Consider the following 22,403-nt stretch of genomic DNA (forward strand, 5'->3'; position numbering starts at 1 on the left):
TGAGCACGGGAGCTGGGGTCTCTGGTCCAAGGTGGGTTTGTGTGTGCTGCCCACAGGGCTTGTTCCCCAACCTGGTTCTTCACGGAGATCCTTCATGGGGGTGCTCAGGTTGCTTGGCTGAAGTGTAGCAGCGTGGTTTGTAAAGCCCATCTCTTGTAAAGCCCACCTGGAGACCTGCTCTTGAAAAGAGCTTGGTGGGTTTTAAGACGTGAGGTTTTCTTGCAAGTGCACTCAGGGTCTCTGTGTTGGCATGTTAACCTTGGAGCCTCCTGCAGAAGCAACTGTTGGCATCTCAGAGGGGTTTATAGCAGCAGCATCCAGCCAGTTCTGCTCCTCGGGGAGCTCAAGTGTTGCTTGCTTGGGTGTTTGGCTCCTGGGGCTTCCCTGCCAGGCAGCAGCAGCTTGGGGCAGCAGGGTAGCAGAGCCTTTGGAGCAGGATTTGTGTTACTTACAGGCTCATGCTGTGCACTGATGATCTATGTCTCAGCTGGGAGTTTGCTTTTCATGATTACACGATGTGCTGATCGCATTTACTTCGTCCAGGAATTTGCTTTCTGCAATGGGGCTTGATCCCTGGGCCAAGCCCTTGGAGGAGTTGAAGGAACAAACTTCCAGGCTTCAGACATGGAGTTTCATCCTGGTGTGCGGGGAATCTGCCCGTCTGCCTGCTCTGAAACCTCTTCTCTACAGGATCAGCGCAAAGTGCTCGGCAGCTCTGGTGATGCTGAGCACCAAGGAGGGCGGGGGCAGCTTCCCCGAGGGTCTGCGGGGCTGAGGTGCTGCTTGCCCACCCATTTCCACTGCGGCGAAGGAGCCGCTTCTCCCCCAGCCCGGGTCTGGAGCTCTGGAGATTGCACCCATATGTATTTGCGAGGACTGGCAATGGCCGCAGCTCCGAGCTGGGCTTCTGTACTGTTTATGAATAAATGTCAAAACAGTGTCTCATCCCTCTGCTCCAAACAGCAAAACAAAACAAAACAAGTTCCTTTGTATCCAAGAAGAAAATTATTAGCAGGAAACTAAACTGCTGTCTAACTTCAAGTATGAACGTTTCTGTTCCAAACCCTAATGTTCTCCTGGGATATTGGTTATAAATTTGTCAAATCTGTTATTCCTTTGAAAAGGCTGCGCTCGATCCAGAAAGGGAATTGAGAAGGGAATACGTTGCAGGGATCCCTATTCTCTGTGTGAAAACAGAATGTATCTGAAATATATCTGACAGAAAAGTGACACTGGGTGGAAATAAGCAGCCTCGCCAGCCTTTCTGAGAATGGTTTCACTTACATATGTAACTCAGCATGTGTGCCTCCCTCTTCAGAAGTAATGTGTTGCTGGAGAGGGATGTGTGAATGGCTTCGAAACGCTCAGGGAATTTCCACTAAAGGAGGGTGTGGCAGGTGGGACTGACAGTGGCTCCGAGAGTTTTGGCATTTCCCCCATAATTTAGTTTTGTTTGTTATGTTTGGTTAGGAGCAAACGCTCGGTTTATTGCGGACCCCCTCCGTCTTTGGATGCGGGTTCCTGCTGCTCGGAAGCCGCCCCACAGCCATCCCTTTGCTCCGTGCGGGCGTCCTCGCGCGTGGGGAATACTCATTGCCCGCTTAAACCTGCAGCCATGCCCGGTCCCATCTCTGTGCGCACTCTCTCGGTCTGTACGGAGGGTTTTCCATCCAAAGTGTTGCGCAAAACTCCACGTTTGGCAAATTTAGTGGGCAAATCCTTATGTAACGCTCCCTTTGAAGCACAAATCCCTGTTACACACATGGAAAGTAAATATTTGCCTCTTCAAAGCCAGCGCACATCTATCCTTTTGGCTCCTCGGAGAATGCCATGTTATCTTCCAAGCTGGAAAGTCAGCCATGCTGTGTGGCAATCAGAGATGGCAGGCACAGGGGCATGTGTGAGATACTGCTTAAAATGCTTCTGCTGGGCTTAGTTTGGGTGACATCTCTTCTGGCTTGGGAGCATCAGGTGTGCAGGCAGAGGTGCTCAGGAGGCAGTAGCTATAGCAGGGGACAGATTTCCTAAAGGTGCTGGGGGAGAGTTTCCCATCGCACTCACACACCCCAATGGATATACCAAGGGTGTATATTTGGGCTCGCACGAGCCTGCTGCAAATGTTCAGAGCGCGGTGTCTTCTGGGGTTGTGCCTGGAGGAAGGAGTTGCATGAAGGAACCGTTGGCCCATCTCCTGGCCAGGGCACGGCTTTGCACGCTGGCTTGCCATCCTCTGCGCTGTCTGATTGAGGGCACAGGCCCCGGCAGCATCGTGGCCCTGGCCACCAGCACAGTCCCAGGTGATGCCAGGGCATGGCTGGGGAGGTGGCATGGGCCAGAGATGGCTTCCACTGGTGGGACGGACAGAGCCACCTCATCTTGGGGACAAAGAGAGGCATGGGTGTGAGTTGTGCCTTTAGGGCCAGAGAGCAGCCCACAGCCATTCTTCTTTATTAGTGCATTTGTTAGTTGACTGGAGGTGGGCAGCACCTCTCCCTTGTGCCCCCAGGTCTTTACCTGAGGGGATCCGCTCACGTCCCCCCTCTCCTCTCTGGGGGAAGCAGGCAGACTGCCTGTGTCCTGTGCTGCAGACGGGGGCTCTGCCCTCTCCTTGGGAAGACGCTGAGGGATCAGGGCCACCTCTGTGGGCAGAGGTGTCTCGGTTTCACAGCTGCGGTGGTGGTGGGGTGTCACGCTGATGGCGGGGGTCTGCCCTGCTCGGTGTCGCCGGCAGGCGGGTGCCCTAATTCCTAGCAGACTCTCCCCATCGCAGCAGGCAACAAAGTAGATCCGGAAATTCCTGAGCTTTGGGAAGTGGGCTTTAATGTAATTAACTGCAACAGAAGAAGAGGTCAGATAATAGGGGCAAAGGTTTCTCTTTAAAATGAAAGAGGAGGTAAATGAAACCAGCTGCCCAGGAGCCAGTGCACTGCCTTCATTAAATATGGGACAATGCTCATGGTCCCACGCAGCAAATTGTGGATCTTTCCAGAAAACCATTTTAAAGGCAGCACAGGACAGGTGGTGACCTTCTCTGGGAGGCACCGGATACCTCTGTGCATCCCAACTTTGCAGCCTGCCCAAGGACAAGGGCATTTCTGGCCGGCAGCTGTGCTCAGCCCTGCCTCAGCTGACCCCCCGGCAGCATCTTTTTTGGTGTCCTGTTCCCAGCTTGTGTCTTTGTGTCTTGAGTCTCATGCTACAGCTCCAGCCAGGAACAGGGATCGGGAATTGGGGTGGTGCGTTTCTTCATGCTGGCACAAACCCCTGCCCACCCTTTGGCCGAGTCCTCCCCCTGCGCCATGCTCTGGTTTGGCCACCTCCAGAGTGACACAGTCACATTTCCCTTTGCAGAGTGCACTGGTCCCATCCTGGGTTTCTGGGCCATATTCAAATGATCCTTTTTTACAAATGCGGTACCCCTTGGTCCACTTGGGTACCAAGGGTACCCACTTACCCTTTTAAGTGGAAGGCGTAGAACTGGCCTCAGCTTTGTATAGTATAATAGGGCACCCAGAGTCACTGTACATGGCCTTTCCTTTGAGATGTGTGTCTCATCTAGGATTTATTTGCCACATTCCTCTTTTCCGTGGCTGGTTCCTGCAGATTGTCTGTCTACAGAGATAGCGGCATCAAACTGGGGGACACGATGAGTCATCTCTGCATGTAATTGCCCCTGTCTATTCTCTAGTGTATTATGAGAAATGGCATGGTCCGTGCCCAGGGTGGGCACACTGATATCTCCTAGGCTTCGGGGCCAGCTCTGCATCATACCCAGACCCCACTGGAAGATTTGCCAGCCAAATAGCTTGTCCCTGAGCTACATTGTCCACCTCTGCAGAGATGCAGCTGCCAGAGACCCCTGCCCGCGCTGGGGAGGGTCTGTCCCTCCGTCTCCTTTGGCACTGAGACCTTGCCTGCACGGGGGGAGGAGGATGTGGAAGCTGCAGCCCCCGGGGCTGGCTCAGCCCGGCTGCCTGTGACCACGCTGCTGCCTGGGGAGGTACTTGTCAGCGCTGGAGCTCTCTGCAGCTGCTGCTGGCTTTTTTCGGAGTTTGGAGAGCTGCGACTGTTAGGGTTTTTGGTTGGTTTTGGTTTGGTGGTTTGTTTTTTTTTTTTGAAAGTCAAGTGCACTGAGTCATTGTAAATATCAGCAAAGCTGCAGCCTTTGCTCCTGGGAATAATCCACGCCTAATGAGAGCTTCTCCTGCTTTAAAGATCTGTCAGTTGTTTGCATTTTGCGGATTTCTATACTGTCTGTACTGACGGTTAAGGTTTTCCAAAGGCAGTGCCCAAATCTCAATGACAAAGCCAACAGCTGGGAACGGCCCACCCGTTCCCGAGTAGCCTGGTACCAAGGCAGTGCAGATCCCAGTGCCTCTCTCTTCCTCGCAAGCCTCGTGCAGCTGGTGCCATTTCCCCCCCGATTCCCAGTTTGGGGAGGTTGAAAGTACCTGTTGGCATCTGAGAACTTCCCAGGCAGATCTGCAAGAGATCCTTGCCCATCTTACAGGTGCTTATAAATGCTCTCTCTCCTTAAATACCCAAAGCCAAAGTGCTCCCCTCCTCCCTCCCCCAGGAGATGTGTTGCCAGCAAGATTTCCTGATACTGAAGCAGAAAGTTAATTTTTGCCTTTCATCCCTGTACCAGCTTCCCATTTCTCTGGGCTGTTAATGAAAATATCAAAACCCTGTGACCGTGGCACTGTCCTGGGGCATTTCTCTTCCCGGCAGGGTCTTGGCTGTGCTCAGCACAGCAGCACCTTCCCAGGCTGCCTCCTCCGGAGGGATCTCCTGGAGAGATGTTCCTCTCCCTTGGCAGCGGAGCTCTAGATCAGAGCACACCTTGCGCTTGGATAAGCCGATGAGGAGGTGCAAGCCTGCCTTTGCTCTCCGGGGGATTTATTCTGGGCTCTGGGACCATATTGGCTCGTGCAGACAAGGCGAACCCTGCGGAAAGCCTGCTGCGTTGGAGGGGTCATTCACAGACTGAGAGCTCTCTAACTCCATCTTTTCCCAGTCAATACGACCTTATTTTTATGGCCTTTTAGCCAGTTTTCACCCCAGATGATGGGTTTTTTAGTCCACAGCAGTCTGAAAAAATCGTTTCTGTTCAGTTTTTAAGTGCTGTGCTAAAATCCAAACATCTGCCATCCCCAGAGTCCATTGCTTTGTAATTTTGTCTTAAAAAGTAATCTCTGTAAACCCCACCACTGCCTGCTGCTTACAGATCTGCTCTCCTCCCGGCAGCCAGTCGTTCGATAGTGTATAAGTGACTGGAACAATTTTGAACGGTTCCTAAGTCCCCCCCCGGATATAATCTCTGCCCTTAGCACCTTCCAGTTGATCTGGACATAGAGAAATGCCTCTTCCCTGGATTACACAAGGTTGGAATGAAAGTGGGCATGATGCTGTGCTTCGCTGGGGACACAGCAGGGACCGTGCGCCTGCGGGAAGATTGGCAGGAGAGACTCTTCTCATTTAATGCCTTTCTGGTCAGGGCCAGTTAGTCCTGGCGTTGCTTCCCTGCCACCGCAGCCCTGCGCAGCTCCAAGTGCATTTACCCGGTTACCTGGGTAGTGACCTGGAGCGAAAAATCCCCTCTGAGCACTCGTGCGTGTTGCTTGTGTGGCTGGCGCTCTGGCTGAGGCTGAGTTAGCCCACGGCATCCTTTGGGGATGCTCCCGCATTCCAGCACCCGAGTGAAGCAGCCACTGCAGCCGCTACCGCTGCTTGCTGGTGCGGATGAAATGCACGTTATGGAGAAATCAGCCCTGGAAAGGTGAATCCACCTTTCTCCAGACCCCAGGTCTTGAGTCCATTCTGCATCTCAGCACCCATGGCTGCACTGCAGTCTGTGGAGAGGGAGAAGGGTCTGTGTAATTCCTGTGAACGCCGAGTGGATGTGGCTCCAGTGAGGGATGGGAGGCAATGGCCGAGCCCTGCCAGCCCCAGCCAGAGCTGTTGTAATTCCTGTGCACCTTTGTCACCCCAGCACGGCTCCAACACGCTCCAGGGCTCGCTGTGTCGAGCGGCTGATGCAGGCTGCAGATTTAGGAGGAGGAGGAGGTTCAGAAAGTTTCTCTTGCAAAAACTCTTCGTCAGCCAAACAGCTGTGCCAGGGGTATGTCAGCGCGCGCTGCAGCAGACCTCCCGGTGTCCCTGCAAGGCTGGGAGGAGCCTGTGGGAGATGTGCAAGGGCTGCCACTGCTCCTTGCGCGGGGGCAGAGGTGCCAGCCCCAGACACCTCCTCAGGAGGAGCCGGTTGGGATTACCTCCAGACGCAGGGCATTTGCTCTCCGGGACAGACGGCTTCATTGTACTGAGGCATTTCAGAGCCTTCCCCCCACACTTAGAGACAGAAGATCCATTTTATGATTGGCAGCATTATAGCCATGTTTTACGTAAGCAAGCATGTGGAGAGCAGGAATCATCCCTCTGCATGGGAAATGCTCCCAAGGCAGAAGGGATTTCTGTGACTTTCCCGGCCAGTGGTGGACACGGCATTTCTCAAGTCAGGGATTCGGCTGTGGACTTTGCTGGGAGGGCGAGCAAGAAGGGCGCAGGTTGTGCGGGGGTGCTGGGAGCAGGGCTGGCCCTGGTGCCATAGGTCCTGAGCCCATGCACCCCACGGTCACTAATCCTTGCTCAGAAACACCATCAGGGCTTAGCCTGGAGGGCTGTTATTACAGCAGGATGTCCAGGAGCAATTCTGGTTCTCAGAGCGGAAGAGGTGCTGTACGGTGTCCCCTGCAGACACACTGGTGGCCAAAAGACCAGCCGCTGAACGGACAGTGTCCCACAACCTGGTCAGAGTGATGCAGTTAGTTATTCCCATGTCTGGGAGCATGGGCAGCCTCCCCTGTACCCTCCTGGGTGTTTTCTGCAGCTATTTCCAATGCATTTCAAAGGATGCTGGCTGCTTGGGACCCTCCTCCTCCTTGATGCCTGCGTAGTGTCCTCCTGTGGCTAAGGAGCCCTTCACTTCAGCCATTAGATGTGGTCCTTCCTTTTTGGCATCCCATAAAAGCAATCTGTCCAGTAGCAATGATACTGGGCCCAGGGCTGACTGGCTTATCTGCATTTTAGAAACAGTCCCTAATACAGGGGATGGGTACAGTCGGGACGAGCTGGGTGAGCAGAGGATCTCCCAAGATCTCCCTGGTGGTGGAGCCCAGGTGCTGCTATCACAGGCGTTGTGTCGGAGGGTCTCCTTCCATGGGGGTCTCCATGAGATCAGTGCAGAGGGTGCTGCACAGCCTTTGCGGGTGGCATTTTGCTCCCAGCCTTTTGTGTTCTGCTCCCAGCGTTTCACCAGCAAGAGTTAAGGAAGTGCAAAATTTCCCATGGTTTCTGCAGTGCAGGATGCTCAGTGTTCAGGGTGCATCCACCTCACACCCTGTTTTGGAGACTGAAAGTATCTCCCAGGCTCAGGCATGGCCAGAGGGCCAAGGGGGCAGGGCAGGGTGTAAGCAGGGACTGCCCCAGAGCAGAGGAGGCCTCTTGGCATGGGGCAGCAGCGGGACGGGAGGATGTGGTTTGGGGCAGAGCTACTCCCAGCTGTCTGATCCTTGTCTTATTTTCCTTCCAGTTACTACATTGATGGTCGAGTGGCCAAAGTGACGGACTTCCTGAAAACACGCCTCTTAGACACACTCTCTGACCAGATCAGGAAAATCCAGAAAGTGCGTGAGTGCAAATGGTCGGTGAGGGGGCACCGTGCCCGCGGTGCCTGGCCTTGGCACAGCTGGTGGCCAGGGCTCTGGCCTCAGCACCGACATGTTCCCGGGGAGCTGGCGTGGGGCAGGGATGGAGGGTGGCTGTGGGGGGTGACTGTCCTCCCAGCCCAAATGCGGCCAGCCCTCATGCAGGGGATGGGAGGAAAGTCCGGGCGGCATGATGCCTGGCCCCGGGGTGGGATGCGCAGTGGGTCGGGAGGGAAGCGGCCACTGGCTGCAGCGTGGTGTGGGCTGGATGCACAGCAGACATTGCCGTGCAAAGCTTTTCTAACGCAGCCAACTCTCTGAAAGCTTTTCTAACCCATCCGTTCCTGAAAGTTTCTCCCAAGGATGAGAAGAGGGAGCAACCAGGCGGTTCCAAACCGTCCTGAGCACAGCCGGTGCCGTGCCTGCTCCGGAGGCGGCTCCTGCTGCAGTATCTTGCCCCACTCGCTGCCAGTGCATAAAAATTTTGCTTGCAAAGTTGTGACAGTTGCATTTCCAGGGTGATTTTTCACTGGTGGAGAATCATGAACATCGTTATGAACAACTGTTGGTTTGGGTTTTTTTTCCCTGATGATCGTGTTTTGACTGTGTTATAAAACCCAGCTGTTGCTGGCGGGCTGTGTCAGATCCACGGCTCTGCCTGGCCAGTGCAGCCTGCAGCGAGCGCTCCTCTCCCCGCCGGCCGGGGGGACACACATCGCATCTCTAGCGACTGGGTAGGGGATGGGGGCTTCGCAGGTCCCCCCCGCTTCGGCCGATACAGGGGCCAGGGCCGTGACTGGCCCGCTCAGCTGTCATTCCGTCAAGAAATAAGGAACACCTAGTAAGCAGGGAAGGCTTTAGGGACTAGAGGAGATGTCCATCTGTCTGTCTTGTCCAGGTTTTCATACCATACCAGTCACCACAATGTCTTACTGTTGTAATTCCCGCAGGGAGAAACTGTGGGATGAGTAAACAACTCAAAGAGGCCCCAGGAAAGGGGATGCGAGGGTCGGCACAGCAAAAACGGAGGAGAGGAGCCGGTTGCTGAGTCCTCCGGCACAAGCTGGGAATCATCCACGCTCGCGGATGATCCTCCCACTATGGGAAGGCATGGTGGGGCGGCCAGCGGGATCAGCACAGGGGCAAGCGAGATGCACTGGCCACCCTGCTCCCCCTGCGGGGACACAACCCCACCAAAACATGTCCCACCTCCGCTGTGGGTTGGGAAACTGCTGGGAAGGGAGCAGGAGCCCCCGGGTGGGCTGAGCGGAGGGGTCTGGGAGCAGGGCACCAGCAGCGGGATGGCTGGGGATGGCATTTGCTGTCCAGGCCACGGGTGGTGACATCCCTGACAGGACAGGACACCAACCGTAGGGGCTCCCTGGACCCCATCCATCCCCAGGCCAGCAGCTGTGAGGAGCTGCCCTCGATGCAGGTTGGGGGAACTCTCGCGCACACAGGGCAGGATTTGGTCTGCGTGGGGCATGGCCGAGGAAGGGCTCTCCCGGGAATGCCAGTGCGGCTGAGCAACAGCACAGCGCTGGGTGCTAATAGCCTCCAGCTTGGCTTTGAGTCCGTGCATCCTGCCGGGGCTGATTAGAGCAGCTGGGCTTGTCCACTTCCCTGTTTTATTGCTTCCTCTCCGACGGGGGAAGGTGGCGGGCTTAGATAATTACAGGCAGGATGCCAACACCTCTGGGGCTTCAGTCAGGGATGTCGACTCTCACAGGCTGTGAGTGGGAGGCAGCCCAGAGCTGGCGTATTTAACATCTTTGAGGGATCCCAGTCCATCCAGCACATTCCAGCGCTCCTCACTAATGGGGCAGGATACATCAGGCTGCGCGGAGCACTCCTCGGGCCGCTGGTTTTGCAGACATCTGGTCGCAGGAGCTCGTTGCCCGGCCTGGAGAAGTGGGATTGTGGGAGAGAGGATGGGGAGTTGTGTGGTGCCGGAGGTTGCTCGCACTGGGGGAGGGCAGCTCTGGCCAGCTGAGCCCTCCCACCCCACCTGGCATCTCATGGGTGTCTGCACTGACAGCTGGAGCCTTGTAAGGGGTGGGCCAGCATGCTCAGACCTCCATGTCCTGCCTGTGCCAGGGACCCCTTGAACATTGAAGCTGCCCCTGCTCAGCCATGGGGCTGGCTCTGCCTGTCGCCAGAGATATCCACTGCTGTCTTCGTGGGTGCCCACTGTTCCTCCATGTGGCTCCCAGGGCTCCCACTCCACAGAGCCATGAGGGCTCGGGTGCTCCCTCTGGCTGGTGGCCACCTTGCATGGGGCCGTGGAGAGCTGAGGTGACATGGCAGGGCAGCCTGCGGGATGGGGAGTGTGTGGGGAAACCGTGGAGAAAGAGTAGGGCCTGGGTTTGGGAGCTTGAGAGCACGTTTGGGAGGACATGTTAGGAGCAGCTCCAGAAGACGGGAAGGGGACACGTGGCAGCAGCAGCAGCAGAGTGAGGACTAGTGTCCCACCACCCAGACATGATGAAGACACTTGGTGGCCACGCCAGGGCCAGGCAGGCACTGACTGCCCAGCAACACCATACTGAAGGTCTCTGAAACCCTTCCCGGAGCATAGCACAGGAGGTGTCTGCCTTGGCTTTAAATCACCGATTCATGAGAGTCATTTTGGTTGCTTTTGTGTCCCGCGCAGGTAGTGAACACATACACGCCGGGGAAGAAGATCTGGCTGGAAGGCGTTGGCGCGACCTCGGCCGGAGGCATGAACAACCTCTCCGATTCCTATGCGGCGGGGTTCCTGTGAGTTATGCCAGCTCGCCGGTGCTGTGGCACTGCCATCCCCATGGGGTCTGTGGGCTCGGGTGCTGCAAAGCCACTGCAGCCAGGAGAGGGCCAGCTCTGTGCTCAGAGACCCCAGCTGTACCCCCTCAGCACTCCCCCGGCAGCCTGGGCACCGTTACTCTCTCCGTAGCATCCCTGTTACCTCTCCTCAGCTCTGCTTTCCTGTAGGTGACCCAACCTCTGGCGTACCCAGGGAAGCAGAGCAAGGAGGGGACCGCTCGGGATGCCACACGGGTACCCACGGTGTGCCCGCAGGGCATGGACGTGGAAAGGGAGGTGTGATCCGGGCATGCCAGCTCCAGGACCCCAGGGCTGGCATCCCGACAGGCTTGCCTCGCTCGGCAGCTCGGGATACCCAGGGTCTCCTCCTGCTTTGCATTTTTGGTTCAGGTTGCAGCCACACATCCTTGCATGCATTCACTGCTGGGGCACCTGCCCAGGGAAACGCTCAGCAGGACTCTGCTCTGGAAACCATTTTCTCCCCTTCTTCAAAGCCACAACAATTCCTGGGGCTCCTGGGGCTTGTCTACTGGCACAGCCCCATGGCACGGGCATCCTGCTGCACAGCCCCAGTTCAGATCTTCAGAGCTGGCCGTGATCACAAAAGATGGAGGAAGATTATCTGGGCTCTGGGGGGAGGCGCGGGGACACACCTGGGGGCATGGGAGGCGCTGGGAGCAGGCAGCTCCCCCTGTGTCAGCCTGACCCCGCTCCCTCCATCCCCAGGTGGCTGAACACGCTGGGCTTGCTGGCCAGCCAGGGCATCGACGTGGTGGTGCGGCACTCCTTCCTCGACCACGGCCACAACCACCTGGTGGACCAGAACTTCAACCCCTTGCCGGTAGGTCTGCCGGGGGGCATCGCGCCGGCGCTGGCTTCTCACCGCTCATTTTGGGGGGATTCTCTCCTTGTGGCCTGTCTGAACTCTGCTTGAAAAGGAATTTTTCCAGATCTGTTTCTTGCAGTGTTAATAGGGGACATTAGTTCATGTCAGACGCAACATGTTGGAGGCAGATGAGAGAGCTGTAGCTGAAACTTAATCTGGTGCCCAGGGTCAGTAGCAAAGGAGGGAGGCTGGTGCCACCAACGGGTGCCAGGGTGGACTACGGAGTCAGAGGGAGGGAGGGATGTGGCAGGACCACCACACATGGCACAGGGCAGGCAGCCAGATGGCTAGTGGTGAGCTGGCCCGAGGGAAGCCAGGCTGGAGCCTCAGCACCTGACTTCAGATCTCTAGAAAATGAGGTGAAGGGCATTCCCAGCTTCACAGGGAGCAGCGGTCCTCACCAGTGCCCCACAGCATCCCTCGCTCTTCAAAAATGCCTGGGCAGGTGGGAATTCCCAGCACACATGGTGCTGATAAAGAAACTGTATGAAAAACACTGTTAAAAGTAGCAGATTTCCTTTTCATCTTTTTTTTTTTGGAGGATAGTAAATACACTGCCTTGTAAGCGGAGAGCCTGGCAGAGCGGCTGGGTGTCCTGCATGGCCCCTGGAAGGGATCTGGGGGGCCGTGACCCAGCAGACACTGCCGGCAGGACAGACCCATGTCAGAGAAGTGCACAACCCTGCCGCTGCCAACCTGCCTTTGACACTGCTCTGGAATCTCGGGAGGGGCTGCAGGGGGGGCAGGGGCTGAGGGAGCTGCATCTCCGTCAGCTCTACCTACTCAGCCGGTGAAAACAGCATCCCCGCGACAGCATCCATGAGCATCAGGGAGGGACATGGGGGGTGTTGGTGACACGAGGTCTGCGCTAAGCCCCCCAGAATGGGCTGGTGGGTGGCTCCGGAGAGCAGATGAGTGAGCAGGAGAGCACAGTCCCCTGCCTGGGCTTCCCCCGCACGCACCCCTCCAGCGAGCATACCTGCCAGATCTGGTGGCCCCAGGCTGGGGGAAAGCTGGGGGGCTTTGGACTTTCTTTGAGATGAATCTGAGCTTGGGGCAAGCACTTGATGGATTTCTTCTGAAGAGCCAATTCCCCTGGTGAAGCCTCATCTCCCTCCGTCCCCTAGGCAGCTCATGGCTGGACAGGTACAGGCCAGCTCCTGCCCACCAGGCACAGCAGGGACAGTGGGTGGCCAGTGGCCAGCTCTCACGGCACAGCAGGGGCAGCATCCCGGAGCAGCTGGAGCAGGCGTGCAGTTAGGAGCGGGATGAAAGCCAGGGGATGAGTTCGAGGAATAAACCCCAGGCTGTTTAACACAATGGAGGTCTTTAAACTGGATTTTGCTATTGTTTTAAAGTTAACTCTCCCAATAAGTTAGTTGCCACCCCCGCCATGGCTGTTTACTATCTCTCCCATGTGCTTCAGCATTGATCCCACATCCCACCATCGTGTTCCTGCACAAACTCCAGTGGGTGCTTCCCCAACCCCTTTCCTGCCACTCCTGTGCTTTAAAGGAGCCACGGGCAGGTGCAAACCTGATGGTTTAAACCCTACAGAGGGTTTAAAAGCTGCAAACACCAAAAAGCCCAGTGAGACCAGAGCATGACCTGCTCCCCAGGGCAGCAGCCGCTCTTTTCCCGTGGGAGCTATCAGGGAGATGAAAGCCACTGGCCCTACCTGCGCCGAGCCGCGGCGCTGTGAAATACAATCTGCTCATTAGCTGCCACGACAAAGAGGTTTCCGCACGCCGGCTGGGCGCGAGGCAGCTGCCTGCTGAGAGAAGGGTCGTACCACCCCGGCATCAATCGCGGCTCCAGCTGGCAGCTCCTCAGGGAGCCGGGAGCCAGGGCTGGGCTCCCCCGTAGCAGCCTTTGCACCTCCCTCTCCCCTGCCACTGCTGATCCCTGCTTGTCAGATAAGAGGATGGTGTGTTTCAGCACGCTGAGCTGGAGTTGAGCCTTTTACAGCGGTGTCCTTAGATGCTGGGGAGCTGAACGGTCCAGGGAGAGTTTCCTGCGTGGTCCAAGGATGCTTTGGCAATGCAAATACAACCCTCCATCCTTGTGCTAAAGAGCTTCCCGTATAAAAGCGCATGATTTGTAGTCTGTCACTGTCGAGCACTGGGCTGCTGCCACAGGAGCCCTCCTCCCTGTCCTTCAGCTGGGCCCCTCAGATGCTGCTGGTCTGGCTCATTTTAGTACTGTCTCTGTTAGGGCATGTTACAGCAAGTGGCATAAGGAAGCTCGTAAAATGTGGGGTGCGTGCCACGTTTGGGGATCGGGGAATGCAGATAACTGGGGTTGCTTGGTGGGCACCGCCACGGGAGTCAGCTTCTAAATCATCACGTCTCATTCTGCCTCTCCCCTGGGGCTGCAGCGCTGGGGGAATTTGTTATGTACAGAGGAAGGAGCAGGGAAATCACTGCACAGCTCTGCATATAGCAGGATGCTAGCCGCTGTGGCGGGGCCATGCTGTGAGCTAGCGAGGGGTACCCACACGTCAGGTGGGCAGAGAGCACAGCCGCTCTCTGGGTGTAGGCACCGGGCAGCAAACCCGAGCAGCCTGGTGGGGCTTGAAAACAAACTTGTAAACTCTGGCCGTTTCAGTGGGAAATGCAAGAGTACCTGGGAACAGCTGCTTGCAGGCAGGGATAGAGTGAACCTTGAAAGCGGAGGTTTAAGCTAGTCCATCCCTGGCTGTGCACTGCAGTGGCTCGCCAGTGCAACACAGCCTGGCTTCTCAAAAATGGTCTCGGATGGCAGCGGTGTGGCCCAGGGGCACTGCAGCTTCATGGAGAAATTAGGGAGATGCTCATGTCTCTGCTGGGCTTTCCGCATACAGCTGTCTCATGAGCTAAGCAGCATCTTGTGGCTTCTGGGGCATCTTGCAAGGGGCATTCGTGCCCCCATGCAGGTCTTTCACCCATGAGAGAGCAGCTCTGGGCACCTGTCCTGGCTGCCAGAATTGCCCATGCACCCTCTCCTCGGAGGTGGTGCAGAGGTGCGTCTCTGACCCTCCTTCCAGGTGCAGATCCAAGGAAAGAAGTTTCTCTTCCTGGACTAATGGGGACCAAAACAGGAGAAACTGGGTGACACAAGATTCCCCTGGCCTGGGCATGGAGGCTATCAGGCTGGGCGATCAGGCGATCAGAAACGCTCCTGCCGACCTTAATACAACTGATCTCAAGTGTTTTAATGCCTTGTTATTTTGGGGATAACTTTTCCATGTATCATTAGAGTGCTTTTTCTTCCCGAGTGACTGGGGCAGCCAGCTGTATAATACTCAGGGCTTGACTGCATGGCTTGTGCTTGAGAAGCCCTTCAAATAAAGCCTTCTCGCAGGTACGGCAGTCTGCCTGCCTGCACCTAAACCCGTCTGAACGTGTGTGTGGGAGTGGGGAGCGGAGGAAAGGAGGGCAGGAGCAGCACTGATATTCGCCCTTCACAGGCCAGTGCCTTTGAAATGCCGGTCTGGCATTTCGCAGATCTAGGCTCATTTCAGGCACGCAGTGTCCATACTCCATCTCTCCTTAATATCACTCTGAAACAGTCCAGAGGCATGCAATACATTTATTTCATTGCAGAACCCCCCAGGTAGGCGTGAGCTTTCTCTTCAGATTGTTAGAGCATGTTAAAGACCTTTCTGTACGCTCTTCCATGTGGCACTCTCCTCCTTTTTTATCCGTCCTTGGTAGTAATTTCTACTCCCTTAATGCACAGTGATGTAAGGTTATACCTACATTTGGAAAAACTCGGGCATGTTCCTAGGCAGGGCCAGAGCAATGCAAATCCCATGGAAAAGCCAATGCTGAAATCCAGGCTTCCATCCCCTGATAACTGTGGCTCCTCTTGGACCTTCTCCTAAAGACTGTGGACGGCGAGATACTTGGTTCTCCTGGGTTAGGTTAGATGCTAAAACTCCCTTTCTGCGTATAAGTTTCATACGCAGCATGAAAAAGGCCCAGAGGGATCGCAGGGTGAAGCGACGGCAGGGGCTGCCTGCTCAGCTGTGGTAGTAGAAGACAGTGTGATATTGCCTGTGAATTGATGATGTCCTTGAGAAAGCATCGCAGCAGTGCGGAGGTCGGTGCCTGATGGTGCCGTGGTCGGATGCTTGGATGCTGCAGGTAATTTTTCACCTCCTTTGCTTAGCCCAAAGGCACTAAGGAGCTCCATGGGAAAGTTACTGTCTGTCCTGGAGGAGGGAGGACCCTGGGCTCGCATCAGGTCTGCCCTTAGCGATCTGTCCCCTTTCTACCCGGGCTTTCATAAAAGCCCTGGTGTGAACGAGCCCGGTGCCAGGTTGCCACCGTCCCCAGCATCCCTTGGGATCCTGAAGGCAGAGCCGTGGTGTGAAACGTACCCTTGGGCTGCACCTGGCCATTTGGTACCGACGGCGCCTGCCCAGCCTGTCCCAGCACCTCCCCAGTGGGGCACCAGTTGGTCCCCCCGGTCTCTGGGTGCACAGAGGCAAGGGACTCCCCAGCAAGATGCTGCACCAGGTGCCAGGGGCAGGAGCAGGCCCCCCAGCTTCCGCCTGCCGCACGTATGAACTCCCTGGTGCGCTCATTAGCTGAGCTGGCTTGGCCGGAGGCACTGCTAATTGCAGCTGGAGGTCCCAGCCATCTCCCCGGACAGTGCCTCTCCCCCAGCTGCTGCGGGGGCCAGGTCTTCACCCACCTGCCCCATCCCCATCCTGCCATCCACTCCCACAGTGGCTACCCGGCTGCTGCGCTGGGCAAGTGTCAAGAGACGAAGAGAAGGCTCGGCATCAGTAGGGGGAAGTGTACGGAGAGAGCCCTTTCCCGCAAGCGCTCCTGCTCCCACCGCCGAGCCCGGCCAGCTGGCTGCAGGGATGGGGGAATTCAGCCCCGCTGCTGCACCGGCCCATCTGCACGCCCAGCACTGAGTCACCGCAGCCGGCCGAGCTGCCAGGGCCAGGACTGCGGCTGCCGTGTCCCCCGCCGCCGGCGGGGACCCTCGGCTCTGGGGTCACTGTCACGGAGAGGGTGGCTGGGTTGGGCTGCTGCGTGCCGTGGGTGGCGCGGGAGCAGGGTCACGGTCCCAAACCTGGGATTGACATGGGGTGGAGGGAGGGAGCAGGTCCAATGGAGCTCACACGCACATGGAAACTGTTCCTGATGGCCATAAATCTGCCGCGCGGGTGTCTGGCACCCCATCTGCCCTGCACTGGCTCTGGCGGGAGAGATGCCTGCAGACGGGGAAGGGGTGGGAGAGGCGAGGACGGGCAGGAGCTGTCTGTACGGGATATTCGCTCGGGCTGCGGGAAGGAGGGATGAAATCCCGGGCAGTTCAGGTGTGCGTGGGGGAAAGGCTGTCCCAGGAGATGTCAAGCTGGAGAACGGCCTGCTGAAGGGCAGAGTGGAAATGGTGCCCTGCGGAAATCTCCCAGACAGCCTGGGGATGAACGCCTGGAGCAGGTCTGAGAAGGGCATCCCCTCCGCTGCCTTGTCCTTTCAACCGTGGTTGTACTCAAGGACTGTGGCATCCTCTGCTCTCTGCACCCTCGCTGCATTCAGCCTTCCAGGAGCTCTAACTCTGCTCTGAGGCTCGTTTTATCTGAGAGCAAGGAGACAGATTTAAAGCGCCTAAACTCTGCTTGCTGTCACGGCGGGTTAAGAGGCCTTTCCCTCTTAGTGCACCATAAAAAATGTCTCTGAAGTGTGTATGCTTGGAGTCTCAAATGCATCAAAGCCGTGCTGTGGCTAGCAGCTCTGGCACCCACGCGCCGGCGCTGCAGGGCATGTGCAGACCCGGAGCCGGGCTGCTCCTCCTGCACTGGAGACTGGGGCAGAGACATGGTCCAGCTGGGACCAGCAGCAGCAGTTGGTACATGGAAGGATGGACACAGCCACTGCCCATGTCTCCCAGAGGCACTGTGCTAGTGACGGGCCTGCCCACCTTGGTGACAGAGCCATCCTGGGGCTGTGGAGGAGGTGGGACATCAAGACCCTTCCCAGGGTGGGTTGGTGCTCGCTGGTGGAGCAGAGGAAAGTAGCATTATGGTGAAAAGCAGCAGCAGAACAGAAAACAGCAAAGAAGTCACATTTGGTTTCCAAGTCCTCTGATAACAGCAACTCTGCTCCCTTCCTATGGCCTCCATGGCCTGGACCCTGTTGGGGAGAGGTGATGACAAAGGAGAGGTTTGGCTGTCCCTCCATCTGCTCAGCTCCCTGGGAAGGTGGAGGACACTGGCTGGGGACCAGCTTGTGAAGGGCAGCAGTAGGCAGGGGCCACTTCCCACAGGCCACTTTCCCAGTGCCCGAGCAGGCTGTCCCCTTGGTGCCACCGGTGCCTGGCAGCAATTCCTGTGTCTGCCGCTCCCACAGCAGGAATTTTGCCTTAATATCAGTATTTGGCCTTTTAGAGCAAAAGCGACAGAGACATGGGAGAGGGGCTGAGCAAAGGGTGCAATGGTTTGAAGGCTGGGAAGACGTGATGCTCATCAGAGGCTTGACGGGTTGTGCTTCTGGCACAGCTCGGGGAGACCCCAGGCTGTAGGACGAACGGCTGATGCTCAGCCCAAACAAGGAGCTTGTGGTGCTGCTGGCACCAGTGGATGAGAAAGCTGCTCTCCAACCCCGTGTGTGCACACACGTTAGCAGGTTATTTGGGACTGGGAGCGACTATCTGGGCTGTCCCCACGTGCTGCGCTTTGGGACTCATTGCAGAGCCGTTGCAAAATATGACCTGGTTTCCTTTCCCTGACGGAGACCCAGCCTGCCATAAGCCCCGTAAGCACACAGCGTGCACAACACGGCCACGGCAGCGACTGTTCTGCTCTACAGAGCCGCTCCTGCACTGGCTGACGTCCCATCACCCTCCCTCGCCCTGCCTGCCTCCTCTCTTCTCCCTCCTTAGCCGAAAGGCACAGGGGTGCAGGACTGGCAGCCCCCCCCAGCCCCGTGCCATGCTTCATCTGTAGACCGCTTGCCGGCAGAGAAAGCTGCTGGGAAGATGTGAAGGCAGAAGGCGATGCAGGAAAGAGTGGTGTGAGATGAGGCGTTCGCAGCCGTTAGAGCAGGAAGGAAGGGGATCAGCCCGGTGAAAGCAACGGATGCCCAGGGAGAGATGTCAGCAGCCGCAGGGGACTGGTGGGTGGGTGTCTGCGGGGACTGAGTCTAAGCAAGAAAGGAGTTGGGCAGCATTGGCCAATCCTTTCACAGGTGAAGGTGCCTGGATCAAAGCAAGGGTCTGTCATCTCCAGCTCACACCGCTGGCTCCTGGCAGTCCGGTCCACCTGAATCCCCCTCATTAGGGACTAGGAGGAGCATTGTTCCCTATTCATAGACCCCGTGGTGCTCAGGGCACACCTTCAAATTCCCCCAGTACGGCAGCAAATGTTGTAGGAGACCACTCACCGAGTCCTCAGCTCTTCAGGACCTCCATGCCAGGAGGGTGCACACGCAAAATGGCAAACAACTCACGTCCCTGAGGATGGGTGCATGTGAGCTCGTGAGGACAGCATCAGCTCCTGGAGCAGATCATTTTGACTTCAGCAAATTTTCCCTTTGGGGAGAGGGTCTGCCCTGCTCTGCTTGTCACAGGACCTTGGACAGGATTTGGGTGAGAAAGCCTCAAATTCCCATAGTCCAAGCAGCACATGAAACTCATGGATAATGTTAAAAGCGGCATCAGTCCAGCCTTGCTGAAGGAATGACCAGCCGTGGCTTGAACAGGATGTACGGACCTCCGGAGGGAGAAGGCTTTGGATGCTGAGGATCTCTTTAATCTAGCAGAAAAAGAAAGAACAAGAACCACTGATTGGAAGCTGAAGCCAGACAAATTCAAGCTGAAAATAAGGAGTGGGATTGTTAACAGTGCGGATGTTTAACCGCTGGAACAGACTCCCTGGAAAGTGGCAGCTTCTCCATCCTTCCAAGCCCTCACAACCACAATCACTACTTTTCTGGAAGATGTTTTTGCAAAAAACAAACCATCAGGCTCAACAGAGGGATAAAAGAGTGAAGCTCTCTGTCCTGTGGGGTACGGAAGGCAGACCAGCCAGCCCTTATCGCCGCGCGGGTTGCTTGGACTGTGGAAAAACACAGATGAAGGTGCAGGAATGGAGCAATCTACAACAGGCTGTTGAAACTCAAGCTTGCCTGAGGGACGGAGGAAGAGCTTGGGCAACTCCAGAAGAGGGAAGAAGCAAGAGGAAGAGGAGGAGGGTGGGCAGCAGCCAGCTGATGCTGCTGGCGACACGGGGACACAGAGCCATGCCCTGGCAGCCCCAGCCTGTGCCTGCTCATTTGAAGTTCAGCTGCCTTGGCCGGTTACAGCTCCCAGGAGATCGAAGGGCTACAGCTCTGTTACTCCAGTTTTCTGGTTATGGCAACATCTTCTCGCATCTGGTGAACGTGGAGTTGAACAAACTCAGGCGGGCTGTAAAGCTGCTTCGCTGCCTCTAGGAGAGAGCGTGGGGATATGCTCCTGCACCCTTCCTAATGGTTCTGGAGACAAGGGCGTCCGGTTAATAGGTCTGTCTGAGAGTCTGCCTAATCAGCCTTGTTTCCAAAAGATGAAGTCTCTAAAACCTCCTGCAATGAATTAAAATGTGCAAAGAGATCAAGTGCGCAAAGCCCTCTGGGCTTTCCCCATCCAGTGGAAAGCTCGTGGGTCTTCACTGGCCCCTTGGTGCTCCGTGGATGTGTCTGGCCTGAGCTCTGCGCATCAGCTCGCTTGAGACAAGGGCCCTTCCTTCCCATAAATCAGGGGTCGGGGCCAGGAGACCTCCTGGGGCGCAGGACGGCTCTGCCTTCAGGTGCTCCTCACCTGCAGCTCCGCGGGCTGCAGTGGCAGCACTGCTTAATGGGTCTGCAAAGTAATTAAAGCAAGAAAGCTCCCTCAACTCCCAGGGGACTAATAGCGGACCAGATTCCTGTCTGTTATTCCTCGTCTACCGCTACAGCTGTATTGCTGGCTCAGTCCTCACAACGGGAGCCCTCCCTGACTCCAAAAGCCAAATCCTTTCTGCAGTTGTGCTGGTTGGAGCCGTGCATCTCCCAGGGGATCACTGGGACTGCCTCCACTGGGATGCCTGGCACCATACTGAAAAGTGGGTGCTTGTCTTTGCCTGCTGGGTACTGCCAGCCTGGGTCCGCACTTGCACGGGGTTTACCATATGGGAGGGAGTGCCAGCCGCTGCCAGGCGTCTGGGGAGAGGTCGCTGATCGGTGGTAAAGCCACCCCAGTTGCAGCCAAGATCAGTTTCAAGAGCGACTGCTTCCCAAGCTGGTCACCGTTTGAAGAGGAGACAGTGGCTGCAGGTGCCCAACATCCCACGTGTGATTCTAACTGGGATTCACTCACGCCTGTGGTAGGAGCAGCCCCGGAGCACCAGCCCAGCTGGGGGAAGTGCCCGCACCCGGCGGGTTTGTTTCCATCGTGCTAGGTGTGCGTGTAATTCATCACCCAAATGCTCGGTGTCACCAGCTCCTGGTAATTTATTGCAAGTAACATGATTTTGGCCCCCGACACAAGCGGGCTTGCGATGACGCGAAAAGCTGCAGCTGTCTTCAGTGCTTCCCTGCAGTAAGCTGAAGAGCTCAAGTGCCTTGAGGCCGGCGCTGAACGGCTCCTTTTCCAGCCCCAGGTCGTTTTTCTGGCCCTCCTTTGAACTCTCTTTGTGTATTTCCACATCCTTCTCAAAACGGAGACTTTGGAGCTAGCCTTGCCAGCAAGGCAAAGTAAAATCACTGCTATCCCCTCGCCTACTGCAGATGGTGGAGGGACGAGTAGGTCCCCGTGCTGCCCTGGGGGCATTGCCTGCACCAAAATACTTCACGCTTAGCCATGGTCATCCCATGCCTAAGGTGGCCTAAGAGCCTGAGCTGACAGGTAGCCCGGAGCACTGACCTCATTTACTTTTAATTCACAACTGTGGGGCTAAACACTGCCATCTGTGCTCACCTTTGGCCTCGCCGTAAACCCAAGTAATTACTCATCTAATGACGCCTGCTAATCGGCATGGCTCGCCGGGGAGCTGGCAGTGTGCCGGGCACTGCTTCTCCCACCTGCCATGAGCCCGAGCTGGGTGGGCTGGCACAGCCCTTATGGCACGGTGCCGACGGGGATGTCCCCAGGGTGTGGGGCAGCACCGCCAGCCAGCAGAGACAGGGACGGTGGCATGCACCACAGGGATGGCACATGTCTGTAGTATTGGGCAACTGCAGCTCATCCTCCCCGGGAGCTTTGGCCTTGTGGGCTGAGCCTCCTCGGGGTGCACAAGCCTCTCTCTTCACCCTCGCGTCCCCTCTGGAGCCTGGGGTTTGCAAGGGAAGCAGTTACCAGGCTGGTGTGGCACAACGCCCCGTGGTTTTGGCTGGGAGCAGCGAGAGGAGAGCAGGAGGCGGCTTTTCCTCTAGGGCTGTGGCAAAAACTTACCCAGAAAGTGGGAAATGGGTTTGGATCTCCCCGTGCCAGGCCGGGCCGGGCCAGGCCAGCGCTGCTGGAACTGGTTGGTCAGCTGAGCTGGGGCTGGAGAGAGGATGGGGCCAGCAGTCTGGTCTGGCCGGTGGGTATTCTCCTCGTGCCGGTTGCTGCTGCAGCATTGCTCTGTGTTTCATCTGCTGGCCTCTTCATCCAAAATGCATGTTAATCAGGGGCTGCATGAAGGCTTCCCACCCACAGGATGGATACCTGTACCTGTGTGAGGGATCTGCGCTTCCACTTGCCCATCCTCCCCTGTAGCCTGGGGCCCTGGAGACTCCATTCCCGGCTTCCATGCCCCACTGGGGTGGCAGACCCCTTCCTGGCACTATCCTGACCCCGCAGGGCTTTCCTCGTACCTCCCCAGGCAGTGTACAGAGTGCCACATGGTGCTTGCTCCATGCTCCTTTCCGCATCAACAGCGGGTCATCCTCACTGTGTGGGTCAGATGCTGCTGGGCAGAGCAGTCCCCGGTGCCAGCATGACCATCACTGATGGGACTCCTACATTGGTGACGGGTTGGGGGGATCATCCCAGTTGCCCTGGGACACATGATCCCT

The 22,403-nt window shown here is 56.7% G+C and overlaps 1 protein-coding gene across 1 annotated transcript in view; it reads left to right on the plus strand.

Annotated features, from left to right (window-relative positions):
* The window catches only part of HPSE2 (heparanase 2 (inactive)), a 112,013-nt gene that overhangs the window by 86,776 nt on the left and 2,834 nt on the right, over positions 1-22,403 (plus strand). The window contains exons 7-9 of the mRNA XM_054206196.1: positions 7,589-7,682; positions 10,357-10,463; positions 11,232-11,346. Of these exons, the coding sequence (XP_054062171.1) occupies positions 7,589-7,682; positions 10,357-10,463; positions 11,232-11,346 (316 nt within the window). The remainder of the gene's footprint in view (positions 1-7,588; positions 7,683-10,356; positions 10,464-11,231; positions 11,347-22,403) is intronic.

Source organism: Rissa tridactyla, chromosome 6 (genome assembly GCF_028500815.1).
Source record: "Rissa tridactyla isolate bRisTri1 chromosome 6, bRisTri1.patW.cur.20221130, whole genome shotgun sequence".
NCBI classification, from domain to species: domain Eukaryota; kingdom Metazoa; phylum Chordata; class Aves; order Charadriiformes; family Laridae; genus Rissa; species Rissa tridactyla.